Below are 24,306 nucleotides of genomic sequence, written 5' to 3' on the forward strand. Positions count from 1 at the left end.
TATGTAGCCAACTTTACACAGTTATGCGCTGATAATATTCTTCATATGTTTATTTTCGAAAGACACACTCGAAAAAACACTGGACGTAAATGGTTTTCGTGGATACTGAAGGCGTAACAGTTTGTGTTATTTGGTTGCTGTGCTCTGCGATTTATATTTTATTTTAAAGTGAATGCAAAACTAACAAAAACTTACATTTATAGTTATTGTTTTTAATTCAACATTTCAGTGTTGAGTAATTTTACGTTACAGTGATTATATTATCACATATAAAATGTTCTCAGAAGTTTAGATTCATTGTCTGGAATCTTAGCAACATAGAGAATGTGTACAACTCTAAAAATATATGTGTTATAATTGTAGCAAACAGTTTATTTACTTAAGCTGATTTTCGTGGGTTTCACAACAACTGCAGTTTTAACATTTGAACACATTTTTATTTTATTTTTTTTACAATTGGTATTGAAATGACGTAACAGTTCCTGCACTATAGAGCACATTTTATTTGATAGAAATTGGACATTGCAGTAATATCAACGGCAAACCGTTCACTGTGGCTGAATCCATGTTGACTTTATTGATTGACTTAAATTAGAAAGCCAATTTTCTCAAATAAACGATGTCAAATAAACGCTCACCTTACATGTGCATGCTTACATAAATTAGAAAACGTGATTAAACACAGAATTCTGAATTTAAAATCTTACAAATCATTTCAAAGTGCGTCTATGACAGACCTAAAAAACCCAAGTCCAACTCGTGGATAAATATGACGTTTTTCTTCACAAAAACAAAAACAAAAAAAACACTGCCGTACAGTTTTGGATATTTACTAGAATCAATATAAGCAACTAAAAATACTATTCAAAATTTGCGTCTTGAACAAATACATACCCAAGTTTTACATCAGTGTGGAATAACCTTCTAGTCTAGTCTATTTTATTTTCAATATTTACATTCTTTTGCAGCAACAAGAAATAAGTACAATTCATACAAACGTAAGATTTGTAGTCTGCAGTTTCGACAAAGACCAATGCGATATATAGACTATCTTTTCGAATATTAGAGAAATGAATTTGTAAAATGACAAAACGAAGTCTATTCAACACTACGGCAATTTATCCTTACGAAACTGGATTTTAGTAGTGTTCATGAATAAAGTGCCACAGTTTGGTTTTGAGAAAAACAAAAAGTTAGCAATGACAGGCCACTTCACTGATGGGTAAAATACTTTTTTTTTTTTTTTTTTCATAACAACAGTAAGTAAAATAAGAATATTCGACATGTACCCATCAGAATGCACATATTATATTATGTCCTTTTTAATATCCCCTTACTTTACCAAATTAATGTCACAGAATCTGTGCAGACCAAAACAGGCTTACTTCATTGTAAGTTACATTTTAATCGTAAATTGAATCACTTTACAACATCCAAGTGAAATGGCCACACAGTTATTTCACCAGGTGACACTTTATAATAACTTTCACTTTTAACTTAACAAATAGGTATTAAGCTTTACAGAAACTTAGTCCATGTACACTCGAATAGCTAAAAAGAGATGAAACTTTGGTTCGTATTGTTTCACATAGGATATTCAGAATTGAATGTGCATTGACTGGCGATCTGATAGTGTTTGTTAACAGTTGGAATTACTGAAAGTTTTTATAAAGTGTTACCGAACGAACAGCACAACCTTTTTGTGAACCGTCAGGTGAGTTTCTAGTCCATTCGAGATTCGTGTACGTGCGTTTTGAACGGGGTTAATCGAGGGAGTTCGCACGGCCGTTCATGCCCGTGGTCGGGACAGACTCGGGAGGTTGCAACAGGTCAGGTGAGTGGCACGAGGGGCTACCGGGCACACTGTGCTCGCTGTCGGTGTCGCTCCCGCGTTTCCCTCCACTCGCTCCAGAGCCCGACCCTGATGAGCCTCCGGCACTGTGCGTTTTGACATGTTTACTGAGGTGGTCGCTCCGCATGAACCTCTTGTTACACACGGGACAAGCGAAGCGCTTCTCGCCGGTGTGCGTGCGTAAATGTCGCTGGAGCTCGTCGGAGCGCGTGAACCTCTTCCCACAGAACAACCAGTTACACACAAACGGCCTTTCTCCGGTGTGCCACCTCAAATGAGCCTTGAGGTGCGACGTTTTGCCGTACACTTTTCCACAGCCGGGAATGTGACAGCTGTGTAGCCCTTTTCTGCGGAGGCTCGCGCCAGCTGGACCCAGACGTTCCGCCTCTTGACAGTTCGGACAGTCGCACGTCGCTCTGCCCGAGTAGCGCCGCGCCGAGGACCGAGGAGATCCCGCCAACGAGGCCGTCGGACCCCCTGTCAACATGGAACCTCCCGCTCCGCCCAGGGGAGAGGGACTGGAGTCCGGGTACGAGGAGAGCACGGGTTTGAATCCGTCCATGAGATGCTGACCGGTGGTCAGGAGATGCGGGGACGCACCGGTGCTAAAGGCAGAGTGGCTTAAACTCGAGTAGTCTGAGTTGTATCCCCCCAGAGGAGAGTGTAAGGAAGTCTGCAGCCCACCGGAGTGAAGGGACGACTGGAGCGCGGCTCCGTTCGGGTTCTGCACGTCAATCCAACCGGCTCCCACGTCCCACCACGCGGACGCGCCCGTGGTGCCCACATCCCCGGTGGGAATGCCAGGGTGTGAGGACTTGAACCACGACTCGTAGGGATGCGCCACGCTCATTCTCGGGTAAATGCTTTGCAAGCTGTCCACGGACGTGTGCACCTTGGAAATAAACATCGGCTGGTGGCTGGGCTCTTGGGAGTTGTTGGAAACCGACGCCTGGAAAACGGAGTAGTCGTTTCCGAAGTGGGAGTTGGATGAAGTACCAGAAGTTAAGGAAAAGGCACTGGATCCCGTGGAAGTGTTCGTGCCAAAAGAGTCGCTTAAACCACCACCATTCCGAGCGAAAGAGGACAAGCTGGATCCCAAACTACAGCTGCTGGCTGCCGCTCGTTTCCACGGGTGGAATCCTTTTCCGAACGAAGCCGAGTTATCCGAAATAGAGGAAGGAGATGGACTCGGACTCCCGATTTTGTTACACGTCGCAGCCAACATGGCTAAAGGAGTCGACCCCAATCTCGGCTCCTCCTGGAACAGAAGAAGTTAAAAGGTGAGTAAAGATGGTAGATTTGGGAACTGTGTGCGTTGGAAGAACAGTTTTAACTCGCTGCGACCCCAGCATACCTGAAGTGAAGCAGTAACGAAATCTGAACCACTGAAATACAGCCACTCGCAAACACAGAACAAAAGCGAAACAGCATATAAATACCAAGATAAGTTATACATACAATGTCGTAGTTGAGAAATGGAAGTCCTGCTTGTTTCTCTCGCTTAAAACATAATCAAGTGACTCTCTCCCCGGCTGACCCAAGAAATTTTAATCCCCACGGCAGGACAATAAAGGAAACTAATTAAACCAGCACGAAACTCCTTAGACTCACCCCTAGAAGTGAAGTTGCCATCACAAAAGTGCCCTCCTCAGAGGATCTTTTTATATTTATGAATCAGAGCACTGTTTTTTTTAGAGGTGTGCAATACAATGAGGTGGTCCGCCCATTCCAGCACAATTGTAGCTCCTCTCACGGCTTTGAAGTGCCGCTGTGACACGGGCGACCAATCAGGAAGAGCCGTACCTTCACGCGGCCACATTCTAGCGTGAGGTCATCGATGGAGCACTTCAGACAAGATCTCCACCCCTTCCAACACCCCCCTCATAATAAAACTCAAGTTAAATGAGTAGGACTGGAAGTTTTAGGGAAAACTTTTCTATTCTTTTGTATGAAGAGGTTAACGAGGTTACTGGACCCCTGATCTGTTATGAATTATTATTATTATTATTATTATTATTATTATTATTATTATTATTATTATTATTGTGTGTGCTACAAGTTGTGAAAACGGTAAAATAGCAATTACATATCATATCACTCTTACAATTCGTTGTCAATTTCTTACAGGTTGTTTTGTAGAATGTAAATTCCCATTTTTTACATTCTATTGTATTTTTATTTATTTTGTATAAGATAACGGTTCTTTAAATGTTTGACAGTTGTTTCGAAAATTAACAGGTGCCTTAAAACTTTCATTTAGTAGACAAAAGTTAAAATTATTCAAATAAGCGTGCATTGTAAGTCGACTCATGTATATGCGTGCATAGCAAATTAACGAAATCAATATGTATAGGCTACTCTTATAACTTTAGGCTATATTTAAACATACTATCTCTTTCTTTCGTTGTTTCCTTAACACAACACAAACACACACACAGCTTTTTACGCAGGCTGGTGTATTTTCTGATATTTTGTTATTATTACGTATGCATTACGAATTCCGAGCATTTAACTCTGTGAACTTGTTGGTCAGTATAAAAAATAATTTCACATAATGCATGTAAACGTCTTTACAAGGTGGAATATGGCTTTTGTGTTCTGTTAACTCTCAACACCAATACAGTGGCAGGCTATTGATATCAGGACGATGAATGCAGAAATGCTCTCAGGATAATGATGTAGCCCTGGCTACTCTATTTACGTGCGTCGTGGACTGGAGGCATAAATTTCATTTGAATTTCAAATTTAATAAAGCAGGAGGTTTTTAATCATGAGAAGTTTTATTTGTTTGATATTAACATTCTTATTGACCGGCTCCGTTGACCAACTTGGTCATTATAGGACAGCAAAAAGTTAATTAAAACGACCGAAGATTATTCATCAAATCATCTCCCTCCGCCGTGTCGCCTCCTTTATTGCGGGAAGTGATAGATGGCTGATCAGATTCATTTCTCTGTTTCTTCGATTTACACAACAGTTCTGTTGTTTCCTTGGCAGTGCTTACCCTTTCTAATTCAAAGAACAAAAAGCAGTTGAGCTCAAAATTGAGAGTGAGAAAAATACGCAACAAAAAAAAAAGGCACATCGGGGAGAAAAAAAATGAAACTTTGCGCAAATTGTAAAAGTCAGCCATGTATACTGAAAATAAAACAGTACAGTGTGTAAAGTTAATTCTAAAGAATGAATAAAAAATATGTTAAAATAATCAAACTTACAGATTTTGCGTCAAACATCCAGCATGTCAAAATAACTGAACTTTTCTCTCAGATGATTTAAAGACTTAGGTTTGTGGTTGGTGAGATTATAATAACTAGCCTAACCAATGAATCTCTGTCCAGCACTAAAACATTTTCATGTCACACAGACTAAAAACACACACACACACACAAAAAAAAAACAGCCATGAAATTGCATCAGCATGTAAAGACAAACAGACAAATAAAGTGGTGGATAACGTTCCATAACGTGCAATGCGCAACCCTATAACCAAAATACAAATGTCACATACACACACACACACATACACACACAAACAAATGTCCCATAAACTGCAGCATTGTTTGATTGCAACAGATGCATGATGCACATACCGTGTCTGTGTCCTCGCTTTATTGATTGACCCCGCGCGCATCTCCTCTCGCACAGCAGAAGGCAGTGGCGCTCGCGCACAGTGAACGCGCAGACCCTGGAAGATAAATGTTACTTTGGGAATTGAGTTTAATTACGAATAACGGAGGAGCCGCTCGGCCACCGGTGGTGTAATCAAAACATGTGTTCATGTCCTCTGACAAGACAGCGCGAGAGACGCGCGAGAGAGGATGAGGTGGAAGCGCAGCAACAGCGTGCGATTTTTATAAACAATATACAATAGAAAACACATTTCACAATTTTAGAACTTTTAAATAAATTATTTAAAAAATAATAAAAGTTTAGAACGTATACTTGGTCGAAAAATGTGTAGATATAATTTAACTCGTGATTTGTGATTAGAACTGTAAGTGATTAAATGAAATAAATGAACGAACAAAATAAAACAAATATTAAAAAAATAAAAAAGGTGTCGAAAACAACAACACGTTCGCTCATTTAATATCCTGTTGCTTTCTTTCCCAAGATGTCATACAGGCCACCGAGGTTCTTTTTGGCCTGTATTGAACAGATGTCCCTATCTCAGCCTTTCTTCTCCCATGCATGGGCTACATTACCGTCATGAAATCAAGCTGAAGAAACCTGTCCCATTCGTGGCCCTAATCATCGCGTTATTCTGGCCCAGTGCGCACGAACAAAATGGGTTGGGTGCTCTCAATAATTTTGCGAAAAGAAAAGAGGGGAAGTCAGCGGCTGTGTCCCGGAGATGGTGGGAGCACTTTCCTCTTTAATCTTATGATTATCCAGGAAAACTGATAATCTAGTGGTCTACCTGTCCGAGTCCTGCGAAACTTCAGCAGACTAATTGCCGGAATTCGAAACTAGTAATAAAGATTAAAAAAAAAAAAGCATCGAGTAAAAAAAAAAAAAAAAAAGAATAAATAAAATAAGTAAATAAATTATCACTTTGATGGAAGACAATTATACGTTTAAAAGCATTGTTTTTATTTATTTCGAAAGTCAGAATCTATTGTTAAATAAGCCTAAAACGTACTTAGTTTATTTGCAAGGAATCAGTTTGTGTTACTGGATTACAGGTTTATAACTAATTAATCTTCTATAATTTACTATTTAATTATCATTTTATATGCAGTACATGTGACCCTGGACCACAAAAATCAGTAATAAGGGTCATTTTGTAAGCTTTCCATTGATATATGGCTTGTTAAGATAGGACAACCTTTGGCTGAGTTTCAGCTATTAGAAAATCTGGAATCTGAAGCTGCAAAATAAATAAATAAATAAATAAATAAATAATATAAAAAACGTATATTATTGAGAAAATCGCCTTAGCAATGCATATTACTAATTAAAACAAAGTTTTGTTTTATATATATATATATATATATATATATATATATTTATTTATAGTAAATAAAGTAAATATAATCATGGAACATGTTCTTTACTTAAAATCCTAATAATTATTGGCATAAAAGAAAAATCTATAGTTTTGACCCATACAATGTATTGTTGGCTATTGCTACAAATATACCTTTACTTATGACTGGTTTTGTGGTTTAGACTCACATATAACAAATAATTGTATGTGTTATGAATCTCTCTCTCTCTGTCTCTCTCTCTATTACTTGTTATACAAATGATTTCAAGCATTATGAACTGTTACTATAGATCAATGTAATGCTTTTGTAAAATATCATATAAACGTGGGGCCATGGCCGGACTCTTTCTTTTCAGCAGGAGGTGGGACAGAGAGACCAGATGTCCCTGTGTGTGCAGGGCTGCCAAGTGAGGCTAGGGCAGTGGAGCCCGAGACACAAGAGCCCAAATGGTGTGACAAAGGAGGAGCAGGAAGCCTGGCTCTGCCTGGATGAACCTCAGAGAGCGCCAGTCCACATCCACATCCCAGACCCAACCCCTCGGCGCACGTCCCACAACCCCATTGAACTACTAGAGCAGGGCCGTGGACCATGTGCTGACTTTTTGCTGGATCACACAACCATAGACATGATCACAGGAGTGTAAACGCTGACATATGATCACTAGTAGAGGACAAGTCTGTGGAGTTTAAGCACAAAGCTCAGACACATGCACAGGTTAGTCAAGCAAAAAACACATTTATAATGTTTGTAGGGCTCTTGTATATTTAAAACACAATGTTGGCAAAGAATACCAGCTGCTTTGTGTAATTAATGAATTTAAACTAACCAGATAAGGTGGTGTTTTTCATTTGACATACACCAGCGTACGCTGCTTGTGTGTGTGTCCCGTGTCCAATAACTCATTCAGCTTGATTTAATCAGTGTTGTGTGGACACTGGATGGGGGAGGAGGCATCCAGCGGCTAATCACCAAAGCTAAACACCTGGAAATGTGGCATCATGGGCTATGTGGTCATTATCATTATCATAAGCCCTCTAATTAACCAACAAATCTCATGCTAATGTATCACAGTATACAGGAGTCAATGTACTTAACTGAATGACAGATGCAAATTTTCTTAAGTTTTAAATATGACAACAGGGTCAGCTCTTGCTGTTACCCGAGGGACTTGTTTTAATCATAAACTCTAATTTTGAGGGTAAAGGGGCATTTTAATGTTTCAAAAGTTAATCCGTTGGATTGAAATGTCTGATGAACGTCTGAATTGATTTGAAGGAGACATACGTTTGCAGGATCTAAATTATAATCCTACACTCAATATAACAACACAGATGTCAAAAAGAAAAGTGCAAAATAAATAAATGAATATATTTTATATTAAATAATAAAAAAATAAACAAATAAGACAGACAGATCATAGATAGATACAGAGACAGACAGACAGACAGATAGACAGATAGATAGATAGATAAAAATAAGTGTTACAAAATGCTAAATAAATAAATATTTAAATTAGATAGACAGACAGACAGACAGACACAGACAGACAGAAACAGACACACAGACAGATAGACAGACATAGACACAGACACAGACACAGACAGACAGACAGACAGACAGACAGACAGACAGACAGACAGACATATAGATAGATAGATAGATACAAATAAATTATACATGTATATTAAAGAATAATTGAATAAAAAAAACAAAACAAACACACCAATAGATAAATACAAATATATAAATAAATAAAGCCACACAGACTAATAAAGTTTAATTTAACAACATTATGGTATCGGTTGTGTTTGTCCAGTCATGCATGAAAACACAGTTAAGTATGATGCATTCTGAGGAGCAGTGCTTTTGTGTCGGGCTATTTGCTGGCCATAGTGAGGTCATCAGGAGCGGGGAAGCAGGCTTTGTGAAGGCCCTGCACAGGTGTGGCAGCAGCCCTCGCTGAAGGAGTGCAGTGAAGCACGAACAATCATCTAAATGTCTGTGAGATGAAATGGCTAGTTAACAATCTTTTGACTGCCCCAACCTCCGAGCTTTTGTCGGCTATCGATCGACCAGCTGCCACTGGGTCATTGTCAGCCTGGATGGGAGCCCCTTTGGCTGGCAGCGATGGGTAGCAGTTTGTGTGTGTGTGTGTATATTTGTGTGTTGGATAGAGGGTTGTTGCTTTCTTATTCTTTAAGTTATAGGTTAGTCTAGTTAATTAGGTAAAATTCATTATTTGAAAGATTAAGGCACAAAAAGGAAAAAAAAAAGTCTTTCAAGTCTATGAGGGTCTATGATAGAACTAAAAAAAAAGGCATTAAATCATGTGGTTGACTTAACATGTACGTAAGCAAGTAGACAGCTCCTTATTCTTTTTAAGGTGATATGTTGACTCAATGTAATCATGGAAAAAATCTGTAAATAATGTTTGAGTATGAATAGGTCATTTTGAATATAAAATTAACTCTAGATGTCACAAATAACAAATAACTACAAAAGCAACCATAAAACAATGTAAATACATATTGAAAACAGAAAAAAATGTTTTACCTTATTAATTATTCATGCCCAAGTGCATGATGGGAACAACTGGATCATGACTCAAAGTATTTACTCAAACAATCTTTGTAAAAGTAACAAACAATTCCAAGTAAAATATACTTATATGTTCATACTTTGAATTCTACAAGCTTAAAGCGAGTACTAATATTGAATTTACTCTTTTTTTTCATCTTACCTGAACTAAATTATTTAATGTAGAAATTACATTTGTTTTTCTGTATTATTTACTTCACCACAAAAATCATTTTTTATCAGTGTGGGCAGACCTGAACTGCTTCTAAAGTGTCCAATGATCCCATTAGAATGAACACAACTGATCACAAATCCAATTAAACCATCACAATTATTTAATACACTGTTTATTCCCAGACTTTTCTGACTGTCCCCTACATTACTCCGGTGGGTGGGTGCAAGTTTGTCAGCGCTAGAGCCAGTGGCACTGAGTAAAGTGCTGAGAGTCAGCCCTGACTCCTACAGTTTCAGTAATTATCCACAACTGCCCATTCTGTCCATCTACAGCCATAATGGAGACCAGAGCGTGTGCCTGTCACCACTACAGAAAGAGAGGGAAGGGACAGGCGAGAGACAGGGCGGAGAGACAAGTATTTGCCTTCCTCATTATGTCATTGCGGCGACACAACAGCAACTTCTTTTTTTCTTTTGTCACTGTGACAAAACATTTAAGTTAACAAAATCATTCTGAGAGGGGCCCCGCATCATTAAATAAAGTTCTCAGGAAATATACTGACACTATGCCAGAGAGATGTGCTGCTGTAATTGCTGCAAAAGGTGGACATACCAAACATAAGAGTTAAAAGTGAATAAAAACAGTATTTCAGCGATCTGATGTTTGTTGTGCTTAGAGCAACCATCTGCATGTTTCATAACATAAACATAATAAAATGAAATCATGTTTGGCCACTATTGTACATATACTTATTCAAGCATTGACTGAACATCTTAATTATTACATTTAAACTGTGTTTTTTTATGAGGATGTTATAGTTGATGCCCTCCAAAGCATGGTCTACTTTACACACTGCTCACTCAGGAAGGGAGGCTTATTGATTATTTTTTGTATTCGCAGACATTCCTTTGTCCTTCCATAGCCTGACACTTGTTTTTAATCAGTCAGCTGATGTCTCTTGGCTTATAATTTGTGCTCAGTTGACACGAAGAGAATTTAGATGTCACAGACAGAAAGGCGCTGGAACTGTGCTGAGGTCAGCAGGCACCTGCAGTGCTAGACTCTAGAGATATGTGGCGGCATGTCATTGCAACCAAAAGATGCTCCTGTACTCCAAAAACGAACTTCACACAAGCTACAGTTTATTGTTCTATGTAGCTCTAAAACCAAGAGATATTGTTTTATTTTGCTACCCTTTTATGATCTATCCTATGTCTATCATGTTCAAAACATCTCAAATTTTGATTAGATTTTTATCCCCCCAGGCGCTGACCAAAAAGATGCCACTGAGACCTCGAGAACATTGCTGGTTCGGATATCACACCATCAGATGCCAAGATCTCACAGCTTTTGAGTAACCTGGATGTTCTCAGCATTGTGCAAAAATAATGTTGAACAAAAACGCTGCAGGATAAAGTTTGTTGGATAGAAACATTGACTCTACTTAAAGTCCTGCCTTGCATTAAAAAATCCATGTGCATTTCCCTTCTGGAAAAATCTAATCGAAGAAGAAGTAAAAATGAGAGAATTGTGGAACGGAGATACGAAGGAGGGGCTTGCTAAAAGAAGTCAGGACAGTCTCACCATGCAATTTAATCACTGTATACCCAGGCAAGTATTGACAGTTGTCCTGTGGAAGCTATTAAAGTTGCTGTCCAAGGTTAAATGAAATTGCAGTTTATCAGGGGAGCATTGAGAAAATAAGGGAATCTGCTGGAGCCGGCTGATTAATGTGGAGCATGATCAACACAAGGGGGTTCATTAAACCATACATCACTAGGGTAATTTAACATGTCATCGTGCCTGCTGTCTCCCCCTGCAACACGTGTATTTATGTGTGCGTGGGGGTGTGAGATTGTGTGTGTACATCAAAGAATCAGTGTCGGTTTGGGTGTTGGCTGATCTTATATTGTGAGAAATGATATGCAGCATTGTATCGTGCTGAAATGAAATAACGGTAATTGTTAAAATGCTCCTTCCCATTTTTGGGGTCTGTAGGTGCATGATGGGTAAAATATGACATGGAAGGGTAACCTTCACATATGGGTATTTTGTTGGAAATTTGAGGACTTTTAGAAAATAAACTCTCATGAAAACCAATTCACACTTTCACTCATTTATTTAATGTGTTTAACAATGTCAAATAGTGCATATAGAATACATCAAAGGAAATGCAGTCATTGTATTTTTTTTTCTGAAAAGTCACAGTTTCCTTGTCATTTTCACAGTATATCAAATTATGTTTTGGTTAGCAGCATTCTGTGGTGGAAATTACATTTAAAGGGGTCATAATGATGTTGCTAAAAAGAACATTATGTTGTGTATTTGGTGTCATGAAATGTGCTTATGTGGTTTAAGGTTCACAAAACACATTATTTTCCACATACTGTACAATATTGTTTCTCATCTATGCCCCGCCTTCTGTCACGCGTTATTTTTTACAAAGCTCATCAGTCTGAAAAGTGAGGTATGTTCTGATTGGCCAGCTATCCAGTGCGTTGTGATTGGCTGAATGCCTCAAGCATGTGATGGAAATGTTACACCATTCACCATACTTTGATGACGTGTGTCCTGGCACGACGAGACAAAAACAATAAAAAAGGAATTACAAACGAGGTATTTGTTGCATCCAGGGGGGACATCTATACTGATTATAATGACTTACACTGTCTTATTACGCGTTGCATTAAGTATCGCGCTGTGTAAACATAATACCATGTCTGCCTTTGTGATATGCTCAAAGCTCCGATTTTAATCATCAGTGGGAAATCTTTTACTTATGTAAACATACTTACATAGTGTGAGTCAGAAGTGCCAGAATGTCCTTGCAAATATGGAACTGCCCCACTTTGTAGAAAAATTTGGGTGTAATCATCAATGAACTTTGCTGCCGTACCATGGGTGCAGCAGGCGCAATGATATTACGCAATACGCAGTACCTGAAAATAGTCCCTATTTTCACCCATGGTAAGGCAGCAAAGTTCCTTGCTTATTATGCCAGAATGGGATTATAGTTCCTAGCCATATCAGCCTAGAAAATCATAACTTTTCATTTTTCGTCTTCGTACACAATGTATCTACAGAAGAGTCATGTTTTAAATAGGAAGAAAATAGAAACTCTTTTTTGTTCTTCAGTCTCATCTAATAGGGCAAACTTGTATAGGGCAAAATTGTGCTTTGTGATGAGGCCTGGATTTATATAAACATTTATGTAAAATTTAACTCTACAGATATTGAAATAGGCTCATTTACACTGATTTCACACATTTGATTAGAATATTTAGCATTTTTAAAATTCAATATTAAGAGCTGCATGACAGAACCTTGGCCTCTCTATCGCCATCTTTGGTTGAAAATTATTTGCATGTTACTTGCGTAGTAACCATAGAGTTTTTGAAGCTCAAAATGGGTGAAGCCGGCCATCACCATATTGGCACAAAATGGCCAAAAAGCTGGTTGCTGAAACCACGCCCACCTTGCGTGATGATGGTGGCCACGCCCTTAATTATGCAGAATTTTAAGGCTTAATATAATTTAAACGAATAAGTTATACAAAAATGCACACCCCTCACAGTTGTCATGAAGGGCAAAATTAGCTATATAGACCAAAACCACTTTTTGTTCCAGGCTTTTGTTTTGTTTTCTGGTGTAATGTTGGGCATTTTAACATGGGGAGTCTATGGGACTGACTCCCCCTTTAGTCACGTATGTGTTGATTTCATGAGAGAGACTGGAAGGTTACCGCTTGGTAACCCAACTGTTTTACATTAGTTTTGCTTAGGCTTGACAGAACAGATCTGTTATTAATTTAGCATTCTGTTATTAATTTAGCATTAAGTGTATTAAAGGAAAAAAAGTAATCGGAGCGAACAAGTAATTATTTATTATATCTGCCTGTGAATATCTGAGTTTTGCTTTGGCGGAGGCTTTGGCATTTTCCTTTGTTGACTCTAAACAGTTCTTCGTTTTGACAATGGAGGATTTAACAGAGTTTAACGATGGTTGCTTTTAGAAGTTCTACTACTTCTACTTCTCTTATTAGTTCAAAGTATACACAACAACACTGTTTATTGTAGTTACAAACCAACAGGATAGTAAGCGTACCTTGTTTTTATTACAGCATGGCATAAATAGAAAAAAATCGAATTATGCACGCTAGGTATTTTTGCGTGGAATCCGACCCGACAGCTTAAAATACAAATCGTTATTGTAGGCCTACCCTAGTGAATCTGGATGAAGCATGAATATGATTTTGGAAATGGATTTTTATGTGCTAGGTCAGTGATATATTTGTATGAGTAAGAATGTGGGACAAAGCAAAAACAATAACAGCTACACGTATAAAAGTATCAAAAATGGCGAAGGTGCAGTACAAAAATATTACAAGACAATTTTAATGTGACCTTCATTTGTAAGTTTTAATAAAAGTCAAAGTTTTTGTCATAAAAGTCCCCATAGTTCAAGAACTCCCATATATAGAATCAATTTAAAATCTTTAATATTGCAAGAGACTTAATCACTTTGATAGCTGAACAGAAAAACCTATGACAAACAAGGGCACTATATCACTTCTGCAGGGACGTCTGGCGTTTCTATTAACATCCTCATCGTTTCACAGTTTCCCCCAATGTCCGGCCCTCTCTAATCAGGAGGGCCTCATGATCACTTGCAGTTTTGCAGTGGGACTGGCGCGCAGGCATAAATAAGGCTATGCTAATAGAGCCGGGCAAGGCATGTCATTTATTATCAAGGATTTGTTTACAGGAGGATAATTGATGGTGCCTGCGGGACAGTGGAGAGTCGGACATGAATCACGGGCCAGACGAGGCTCTTGATAAGGCGCTGAGAGTCGCTCGTAATTAAGCGGGGCACTAGAGACCAATTGTTTGTGGAATGATTTGGCCGGGGCTAATTGACACTAATTGTTTAATCTGATTTTCTTGCCTTCCACTGTGATTCTAAGTCAGGCCCAGTAGAGCAGTCATCCACAACACTGTATTAATGAGGTGTGAGGGGATATTAGTGCGTGTATGGATGTGTGTGTGTGGTCGAGGTTCATGCATATGGAAGGGAATTAGTTCTTGGAACGTCTGACGGTCCTCGAGGAAGAATTGGGAGGAGAATATGGTAAATGCGTATGTGATATTTCACGTACGCAGTGTTTACATTTAAAATAAATGAATCGTGATTTGTCTTACTGTCTTTTATTTTAAACTGCTGGGTACAAATGATCTTGGTGGGTTGCTTTCTTCCCTAATGTGTTGCATGTGGCTGGCTACAAGCTGTAAATGAAACTTCCAGCCCTGCTCAGCCCGCACACCTTCAGTCAGGTTATCACACAGCGCTAACAACAGCGGGGCTGGTTCAGTCGATCTGATTTACCAGTGCTCTTCAAACCCCTCTGAGAACAGTTCAACCCCACTCTGTTCCAGCTGACTGACACATAATGGTTTTTAATAGCCATATTACTTAAAATTACTGGGTCAACAGTAGCAAATGTGTTTCATGGCTCATTAGCCAAAAATGTTAGACAAACAGTGCCTCTATATTTAACATTAGCGAAATGCAGGAGAAATGTTTTCATGTTGATGATATGGAGTCTCACCGAGTCTAATACTGGGGCTTTTTGGCAAAAGCAATGAGTTCCTGGAGAATGTGCAGGGTTAATATTTTTTTCTCATATGCCAGTGATTTTAAAATTGTTATGACTGTATATTAATTTAGATCGCTGGGGTCTTCCCTTTTTATTTCATTAATCATGTAAGAACCTTTGCAAAGAAAATTTAACCATAATAATAAGTCATGGAGACAAAATCTAGTTTTTTTTTTAATTTGTTTGATGTATGGAATAAATGCACATAATTTTAGTTTTTAACTCATTATTATTATAGCTGATATTGAATATATAAATAATAATAATGATTACCAGCCAAATTACAGAATAGTTTTTTTTTAGTTGATCAAATTAAATATTCCACAATGCTGCTGAATATTTTTCATTTCATCATTTGTATTTTGATGCCTAATCTGTACAGCCTTATGTTATAGTCTGATATTAAACAATTGTGCCAAAATGCTATGCTTTCTGCATAGGATTACAATTAAACTCTAAATCTGACTTTTGTATTTTAATTAAGCTCTCTCAGGTTTGCAGTGTAGGTCAAATAGTTTTCCAAAGCATGTGTAGACGACGATGATGATGTTGTCATGCTGAACTGTTTTATCAACTGTTCTTCGGGGGTTAGTTTAGTAAAAAAGTTTCCAGACAAAGTCATCCTGCTTCATCTGATTGCATTTGGCACATTTATAAAAACACTTAAAGATGGGACGAGCCGAACCAATGAACATTAGATCACATTTAACACTCATCAGCCTTCTAGCTTTTTAATTAACACAAACCGTGATGAGAAATTAATGATGATTAGAATGGGAGATGTAGTATGTTATCAAGATCACTGGTGGTGAAGGGTGGGATTTTGCTGCCCTCTTGCCAGAATCACAGCTCGGTTGGCACACATGCAGAAGTTACAGAAGCATGTTTACGTTATTTTAGTCTTTGAGGTTTGGAGCTTTAACTTCTAATTATTTACATGAAATTGATATTTAATAAAACTCCACCAGATCTTCATTTCGTATTTGAACATTTCTTTTGACTTTCACTGGTCATGATGAAGCTTGTTTGAAGGCTGAATTATTTGCATTTCAATTAACATTTATCTTGTCAGTGTCTTCTCAATGAAGTATTTGTGATTTATCAGGGATGGCTGCCTTTACTTTGTGCTAATAATTGGATGCTTTTGAAAGGATGAGTTTCATCGATTTTGTCGATGACTGCGGACATTACTTGCGCGAACCCTAGATTGTCAGCCGGGTCTGTGTTGAGCCGCGATCAATGGCGGTGAATCTTCCCCCCTGCTTTTTTATTTACTCCAGTCCGCATTGATTGAAACATGCAATAGTTCAGGGAGATATTGTCACGACACTGAAAAGTTTCACATTCGGAGCCTCCAAAAGCTCAATTTAGATTTTTAACATCTATCGGCTTTATATAAAGATGATGATGATGATATCTGCCCTCTGATCCTTAAAAATGTCAAATGCTAATACAAAATGAAAAAAAAAAGGGTTTTGTCACTGATACAGAGCATATGAATGTAATTTTATTTTAAAAATAGTATTAGTACTTAATCTTAAAAAAAAAAAAAAAAAAAAACTTTCATAGTTTGTATAAGCAATATATTTCATCTGTATATATATTTCAAGCACATATATCACAAGTTTCGGTCAAACTTCACAAATCTCTAAAAGAGAGTAACAAAATGTAGTTTTGGGTTTTGTGTTTAAAGTCTTCCATTCTGAGCCGAACAAAGACAACAGCTTTAGTCCAGCGGATTAATCTCAGTCTAAACATCAGACAAACTCAACGCAATAGAAAACGTGGTGTGCATTCACTCTGGCCATGCAATTCATTCAGGTATTTTCAGTGGGAAAACAAAATCTGACTTCTCATTTCTTCCTCAAAAAGTGGTCAAACACTGACAAATGGACAATCCCCACAATCTACCTTGTGGTTCTTGCCTCTCCCTATTACTTTACCCATAAACAATGACTAGCATGTGCTGTCAGTGAGTTGACGTTTGCATGTCCCATTTTTGTAGGAGCTTAGAGAAAGGTCACTTGTTGTAACCCATCTGGGACTCAGCGGGTTGAATGTAATCAGTATGCACTTGTTATTCCGGGTGCCTGTGCATTCTCTTTTTATCTGCTTGTTGGAGAGAAGTTAATTTCCCTTGTGACCTTTGTGTAATAAAACAGCATTATCTGTTGCACTAGGGAAGAAGCAAATTAGCTTTCTCAGTAGTGTTTTGTCACAGAGGTGATCACTTATAAAGTTATTTACTTAATTAGATTAAGAGCGCTGTAAAGGCCCCGTCTAGAGCGAGGAGGCGTATCTTGTCTGTCCATATTATCTCATGGCCTCTCTAGCCAGAGAGCACAATGTCTGGGCATCTCTGCTCCATTCCTCATGTTCCTGAGAAGGATTATGATGATACCGACGGCCGGCGCTTCCTAGCGACCGTGTCTAATTTTGATGAGTCAGACTAACTGTGAATCGCTTATCTGAAGTAGACCGACGAAGGAGGTTGGATGACAACCATTTTAACACCCGGCTCCAATGTGGCCGCTTTGGAATCACCTGAACTGAACGGAATGACAAAAGCTCCATACTAAAAGCATTATGAGCGCCAATTCCCCTGTCTAAAGCTCTTAATGTGGCTATTTTGCACAGCGCTGCACGAACATGTGCTATTTGATAGCCTTGAGTTTCTTTCAGCCATTCAGTTTGGCTAATCCTTCCCCTTATGCTTAGACTGCGGCCTGATTTGTCGGTTAAACTGGATCTGCCACACTTTGTCCTAAAAAGCCTGATGGCAATCTGTCAGTGCGAAAAAGCTGTCCAAAATTTTGTTTTTCCATTGCAGGTACATGTCTGCAAGTCGCTGCTTGTTTTTATTTCATTTGGTTACAGTGCAGTGAGGTTGTTCAATAAACAGGACTGGAAAATACGCAAGGGGGGTGCCACAATACGCTTAGGCCGGCTTGTATGAGCATCTTTTTTAGGGGGGAAACTTTCTCACACACCCGTTTTTGTGAATGAAGAACAGGCGCCGAGAGTCCCACAGGTATATGCGGGTGTATTTGTGTGTGTGAACCTCTGAAGGTGAATGTAATGCTTTGCTGACCCGTGGAATCTACCTCATTATCTGGCCCATTGTGCTATTCTCCTTCCTTGGCCCCTTTCACACCCTGTCACCCAGCCACCTCCACTGCCACCGGCCTGGCCAGCTCATTCATGTCCCTTCAGCCCATTGTGAGGCCCCTGGAACCCAGGGCCCTGTAGCGAGCAGGGGGAAAGGGCTGCCCCTGCTTTGTGTTTCCCTTGCCGCTCTTCACACGCACGGCGGGGAACTTCCTTTCTCATGTCACCGAAACCGGCATGGCCTAATCCGCCTGGCCACACCACCCGCTGAGCATGCTGGGAAGGCGCATTTATAAAGCAGTCCCTAATGGTTCGTTAATAAATCGCTTCCATTTTACGCTCGACTCTTCACACTAGCGCAGAGGAGGATAACACCGGGCCGGAAGATCCGTCATTATGCATGTCGGCGAACAAGCGAGGGCTTTGATAGGAGAGTCCCGGATAGATTCACAGATGTCAGAAGATGAACGTATGAGTTTTTTGACCTGAAATAGCTCGTAACGTGCTGTGATTGTGCGGAGGTGTGAGTTTTGCTCAAGGGTTAATGGTTAGAGCACTGCCCTGCTGACCGATTGCAGCCCCTCATGGGTCTCTAGAGAATCTATTTCCCATCATCCTCTGTCTTTAAAGAGGTGACTTTGGTTAAAGCACTCTGGCTAAGAGGTTAGACAGGAGCTCCATATTGACTTCGACAGTAACCAAGATGCGTACGGTCTGTGATCTGAATGGCCCCCGTGTGAGGCGTAGAGGGGGCTTCTTGTGTGAATGGGACTATGGGTGATTGGCTCAGCGGGAGCGGTCAGGGGTGTTAGGGGTGTCGGGAGCCCACAGGGCTAATCTTGTTAAGTGTGACACACAGCCGGGGGAGTGGAGGGGTGGTCCCAGTAAGACAAACACACACACACTAACAAGTGCGTTATGCACAACGCTGAATATGAGGGCAGAAGTGAATATTTAAGTAATTTTTGTTGTGTATATTAAAATAAAATAAGTGGTCACACTTTATTTTATGGTCCAATTCTCACTATTAAAAAACCATTAACTATGATTTTGCCTGAATAAACTCAGAATTTACTGCTTATTAATAGTTAGTAAGGTAGTTTTTAATTTTAGGTTTGGGGAAGGATTAGAAATGTAGAATATGGTCATGCAAAATAAGTGGTTTATAAGTACTAATAAACAACCTATATGTTAATAATACACATGCTAATAAGCAACTAGCTAATAGTGAGAATTGGCCACTAAAATTAGATATTTTACTGCTCGATTTTAGGGTCAGTTATGTCGTTTTTGGCCTACCTGTTAATTTCTTCAAAGACGTAGCCCATTAAAAATGCATTTTACACATGCAGTTTTGCCAAAATTCATGAACATTTGAAAAACGTTAGCAAAGTCAATGTCATGTGGTTCGACCAACATGCTGACAAAATTCATCAGATGAAAAGTATCATATGATAGAGATCCTCAGTCATGACTGTGTGTCAAGTCCAGTAAGTCTTGTAAATTATCATATAATTTGACCAATGGAAAGGTTGAAAAATGTCATGTGGTGCGACTCCCCCAAATCATATTCATAATTAAAAATTACTGACTTTGTTCGAAAATACCCTGAAAAATATATTGACAAAACATTTTGATGACAAATGATTGCGATTGGTTGTATTCATTAATGGTTACACCACATGACATTTTTAGAACGATTTAATTGCAACTGTTCTTTAAAAAGGTATAAAAGGTTTTTAAAACCATATGAAACCAACATGTACACAATCTTAATACTTGTTTTTTTAAAGATTTTTTCTTTTCTTTAATACACCATTGACCCTTTAACCTTATGATAGTCAACAATATTGATTACATTGATTTGCAGTCAAGCACAAAAATATTGGCCATCATAAATGAGTTAATTGTTCTGAAGAATCTGAATGCTTGCTTTTGTGCTCATTTAGCTCATGAACTATTGTTGCAAAATGAATCCTGGCCACTTTTTTTTGATTCAATGAAATTAAAGTCAAACTTCATGAGTGCACGAGAACGGCATAAGTGGATTAAAGTAGTAATTAGTTCTTTTTTTAGGTTTCACAGTCAAAGTAGTAATTTCAGAGGCCATGGGGTCATGTTGTTTGTCATGAGAAACTGAGATTGGGTCAATTAGAGTGTAGGAGGATGTGTTCCGTTCATCTGACAGCTGCATGTGGCGCTACAAAACTTAACAATTAGTGAACATTTAGAAGAGAGAAAAAACGAAACCGAAAGAGTGAACGGTGTACTATAATCTGCCTACAACATCGCACCGAGAGCCAAGACATAATGGACCTCTTTCAGTTTTGCCCAAAACAAAGGCAATTATTACACCATCGATTCCTCATATAGACAGAGCACTTAATAATGTGCGATTTGAGATGATTTGGATGATGTGTTGCAGTTTTTAATGCATGGAGGAGCAGAACCATTACAGGCACTCCTCACCTCCAGCAATCTGCGTTGAACCCTCTGTCAGTCAATCAATGCTCTCGCTTATCCAGAGAGGCATAAATTGGGTGGTTATAACAAACAAAAAGCTATCAGTGGCTATGAATAGAGAGCAACTACTGAGCAGGGTCAAGCGTCAAAAGCTCTGACTAACCGTGAGCGAGCTGCTGTCATCAATAATATGGAAAAAGAAAGAAAAACAGCCGGGAGAGTATGAGTAACTCGAGATAATGGTGGAGCAGGTCTAAATCTATAGGTTATGAAATGCGCTCTCTACCTGGATTGCATTTCCTGTGATCCTGTACATAATTCCTACACAGAAATAGCAAAGATAAAGTAAAAAAAAAAAAGCAATGCACTTTCCTGTTGTGGTATTTGTGTCAGGTTTGGAGCTCTGTATATTGCATGAATTATCGTGAATGTCTCTGCGGGACGCTCAGAGAGGTTAAGGTCATGCAGGTATACGTGGCTGGTCCTGGTAGCAAACATAATTGGCAGCATGTTTTTTCAGGTACAGTATAAACACCTCATCTTGTCAGACTATGGCATAGCATGTAATTACCGCTCTTCCTCTCGCTAAATGGGCTCTGTATTCGTGTTGTGGGGATTTCCAGTGTCTTTCCATAACGACTCCGATCAGAGAAGAAAGTGAAGGGGGATTTAGTTCTTCTCCAGAAGTGTTTCGCAAACTTGCCTGGTAATGTTATACACGGGAGTCAAGGCGAGAAATGGCAAAGAGTGCTTAGAAGGTATTAGGGTTTTTAAACTCAAAATTATAAATGGCCCAGAAAAGCATTTCTATTGGAAATGTACTCACTTGGTATTTACTTATGCAAAGCACAGTCTCAAGTACACTGCTAGAAATACTTTGTGCATTAGAAGAATAAATTATACTTATTTAATAATAACAATAATAATAAAATGTAACTTTAAAATGTTAACACAGAGGAGACGAATTGTTAAATAAAGTCGTTATTTACTTTTTTTTTGCACACAAATTGTATTCTCGTAGCTTCGTAAAATTACAGTTGAACCATTGATGACACATGATTTATTTTAATATATAATATCTCCTTGCTATGTTTCTGAGCCTTGATTGTGTAAGGATCATTGCTGTCCATGGGAGGGTCAGAGAGCTCTCGGAATTAATCAAAAATATCTTAACTTGTGTTCTGAAGATGACTGAAGGTCTTGGAATGACACGAGGGTGAGTAATTAATGACAGAATTATTTTATTTTTGGGTGAACTGTACCTTTAATACATTTGACGGTTGAGTACATAGAACAAGTGCACAGTGTATAGAGCATCATTTGGGACACTTGTAAAAAGTTATTTTATTTTATTTTTAAGGCGAGACACTGCAGGCAAAAACAATGTTTTTTCAAGCACCTGTCAATTTTGAGATTTTGGGCTTTTTGGTTTTTCATAAAGTGCTTTTTCAAACTAGTGGAAGGAAAACATCCAAAAGACACTGTTAAGTGGTTCTTTTATAGCACTTTATCTGTTTGTGTCAATAGATTTCAATTACAATACATATTTTTAAAGGCCGTTTTCTCAAAATGAGTTTTTTCTTCAACACTGAGCCATAAATCTCAACTTCAGTAGCACGTACACACACCAAACTTGACATTTTTATTCCTGTCTGTATTCTGAAGATTTTTACAGAGGGATTTGTTCATATATATTGTCCTTGATTATATACAACATTTTATTCCCCCCAAAATTGTGAAAATATATTGTTTTCTGGCTGTTCAAAGTATTTTCTGAATTATGGAGTGACAAAAAAAGATAACCAGAATTCCCTCTGTAAAAACATTTGACTCTAATATGTCAAAAAAAATTAAACAAAAAATTTGAAACTGACTTCATCTAGTGTTCAGATTTTTGTACTAGAAATGTATGCAAATTAGCACATATTTCATTAAAGAATGCCTCATTTGCATATTTAAACATAACATTTTTGAAAACTTGTAATACAAAAAATGTTTGCAATAATCAATGTAATCAATCAACTGGGTAAGTAAGGTGATAACTATTAGATATTTTTTTTTCCCTATTCACCTGCAGTGTCTCGCCTTAAGTAAATTACCTTTCAGTTCAGGAAAATATTCAATATGAATAAGCACTTTATCTGAAATACAAATCATTTTTGTGTCTACGAAGTTAAGAGTTTCCTCCAGCTCTTACTAGCTCCAAACGTTCCATCAAAATACAAATAAAAATCTGAAAGTAAAAAGACAAAGACAAACACAAGGCCATTGCCATTGCCTTTTCTCTTCCCACCCTTGGTTTCCTCTTCAGAAATGGATTCCTTTTTAAATCGAAGCAGAGGAACCGACAGGTAATGGTTAGCACGATAACTACTAACTGATTTCATCAATCAGAGTTTTTCCCCCTGCCTTTTTTTACACTCTACAAGAGCAATTGTTGGAAGTTGGAGAGAGATTAGCTGTCAGACGCGTCAGATAAACAAGCGAGAGAACAGAAGCAGTTCTGATATGGCAGTCGAGGTAGTGGTGGGTGGTTAGAGAGACACATTTGTCATTTCCGATGTGTGTCGCATGTCTTCCGCTCACAGTTCCTCTCAGTATTATTTTTTATTTACGTTGCGCTAGCTGATAAGATAATCATCTTGGACGGTGTATTGACATCTAGTGGTGTGGATGTACCTCATGATAGCTGAACCTTTCGGTTACCCATGCTATTGTTGAAATATATTTGCACGATTAATTAGTTTTCTGAATGAAAGTGTCCAATTGCATAGCTAAGTATCTGAAGCCATAAATATTCAAGTGGTCATATGATCTCTAAATGGCCGCCTTCATGAAGCACCCTGATCTATGTAAAATAAAACCTCCTTTTAGGCCTTCATTTCATAAGTATACATGGTATTAAACACATTTTTGACTCTTCTTTTTGTAACGCGTTGATTAAGAAAAGATGTCTGCACTCATATGACGTTTGTATTCAGTTTTTAAACAGGTTTTGAATAATCTGCCCTGAATCCAGTTTGTCTAATAGGCCACTTTTGACATTTCTTTCTTTCTTCTTCGCTTAAAAAAAAATCATAATACTGTAGGACTTTTTTATCAGCTTTAGTATCTAGTAAGAATGCTGTTATGACCGTGCTATAGCATTATGAAATTATAAACCTTGTTTGAATTAAATCAAGTACACTTTGCTTTTGACAATACATCTCTCTCTCTTTCTTTCACGCACACACTGTCTTTCTCTCTCTATGTCTATGCTAAGCAAAACAGCTGTGCTGGCCTTACAATGCATTAAGTCTCTCGTTCCTTTTAGATAGTTAAATTGTGCATGAAATGTAGCTGGCGCGGGGAGCTCCAAAGCTGGTCTGATTAGGCAACATCTGTTACATTGGGGAGAAATCTGTGTCTGTCCTAATTAGCTGTCAGACGGGGATACGGTGTACCGGATGGCGCAGGGGGCTGCCACAGGTTTCTCTCCCCCATCCCG

The 24,306-nt window shown here is 38.5% G+C and overlaps 1 protein-coding gene across 4 annotated transcripts; it reads right to left on the reverse strand.

The window, feature by feature from the left end:
• Positions 1–381: 381 nt before the first annotated feature.
• Positions 382–5,577, reverse strand: sp8b (sp8 transcription factor b). Of its 4 annotated transcripts, none has more exons than XM_052577847.1 (2): positions 3,207–3,427; positions 382–3,110 (listed from the first exon to the last, which is right to left on the reverse strand). In XM_052577847.1, the coding sequence occupies exons 1-2, from the start codon at positions 3,306–3,308 to the stop codon at positions 1,764–1,766; spliced, it is 1,449 nt and encodes a 482-aa protein (XP_052433807.1). In that variant the 5' UTR covers positions 3,309–3,427; the 3' UTR covers positions 382–1,763. The 4 variants fall into 4 exon arrangements, with proteins under 4 accessions (XP_052433807.1, XP_052433810.1, XP_052433808.1 ...); XM_052577850.1 differs by lacking the exon at positions 3,207–3,427 and adding an exon at positions 5,443–5,577 and having other exon boundaries at positions 383–3,110; XM_052577848.1 differs by lacking the exon at positions 3,207–3,427 and adding an exon at positions 3,464–3,607 and having other exon boundaries at positions 383–3,110.
• Between the last annotated feature and the right edge of the window lie 18,729 nt (positions 5,578–24,306).

This window comes from Carassius gibelio, chromosome B16, assembly GCF_023724105.1.
Source record: "Carassius gibelio isolate Cgi1373 ecotype wild population from Czech Republic chromosome B16, carGib1.2-hapl.c, whole genome shotgun sequence".
NCBI lineage: Eukaryota > Metazoa > Chordata > Actinopteri > Cypriniformes > Cyprinidae > Carassius > Carassius gibelio.

Excerpts from the sequence above, each read along its gene's own strand:
- sp8b (XM_052577847.1), bottom strand. The coding sequence starts at position 3,308 with ATGTATAACTTATCTTGGTATTTATATGCTGTTTCGCTTTTGTTCTGT. Across the intron at positions 3,111-3,206 it reads TCGTTACTGCTTCACTTCAG|GAGGAGCCGAGATTGGGGTC; the intron begins GTATGCTGGGGT and ends CTTCTGTTCCAG.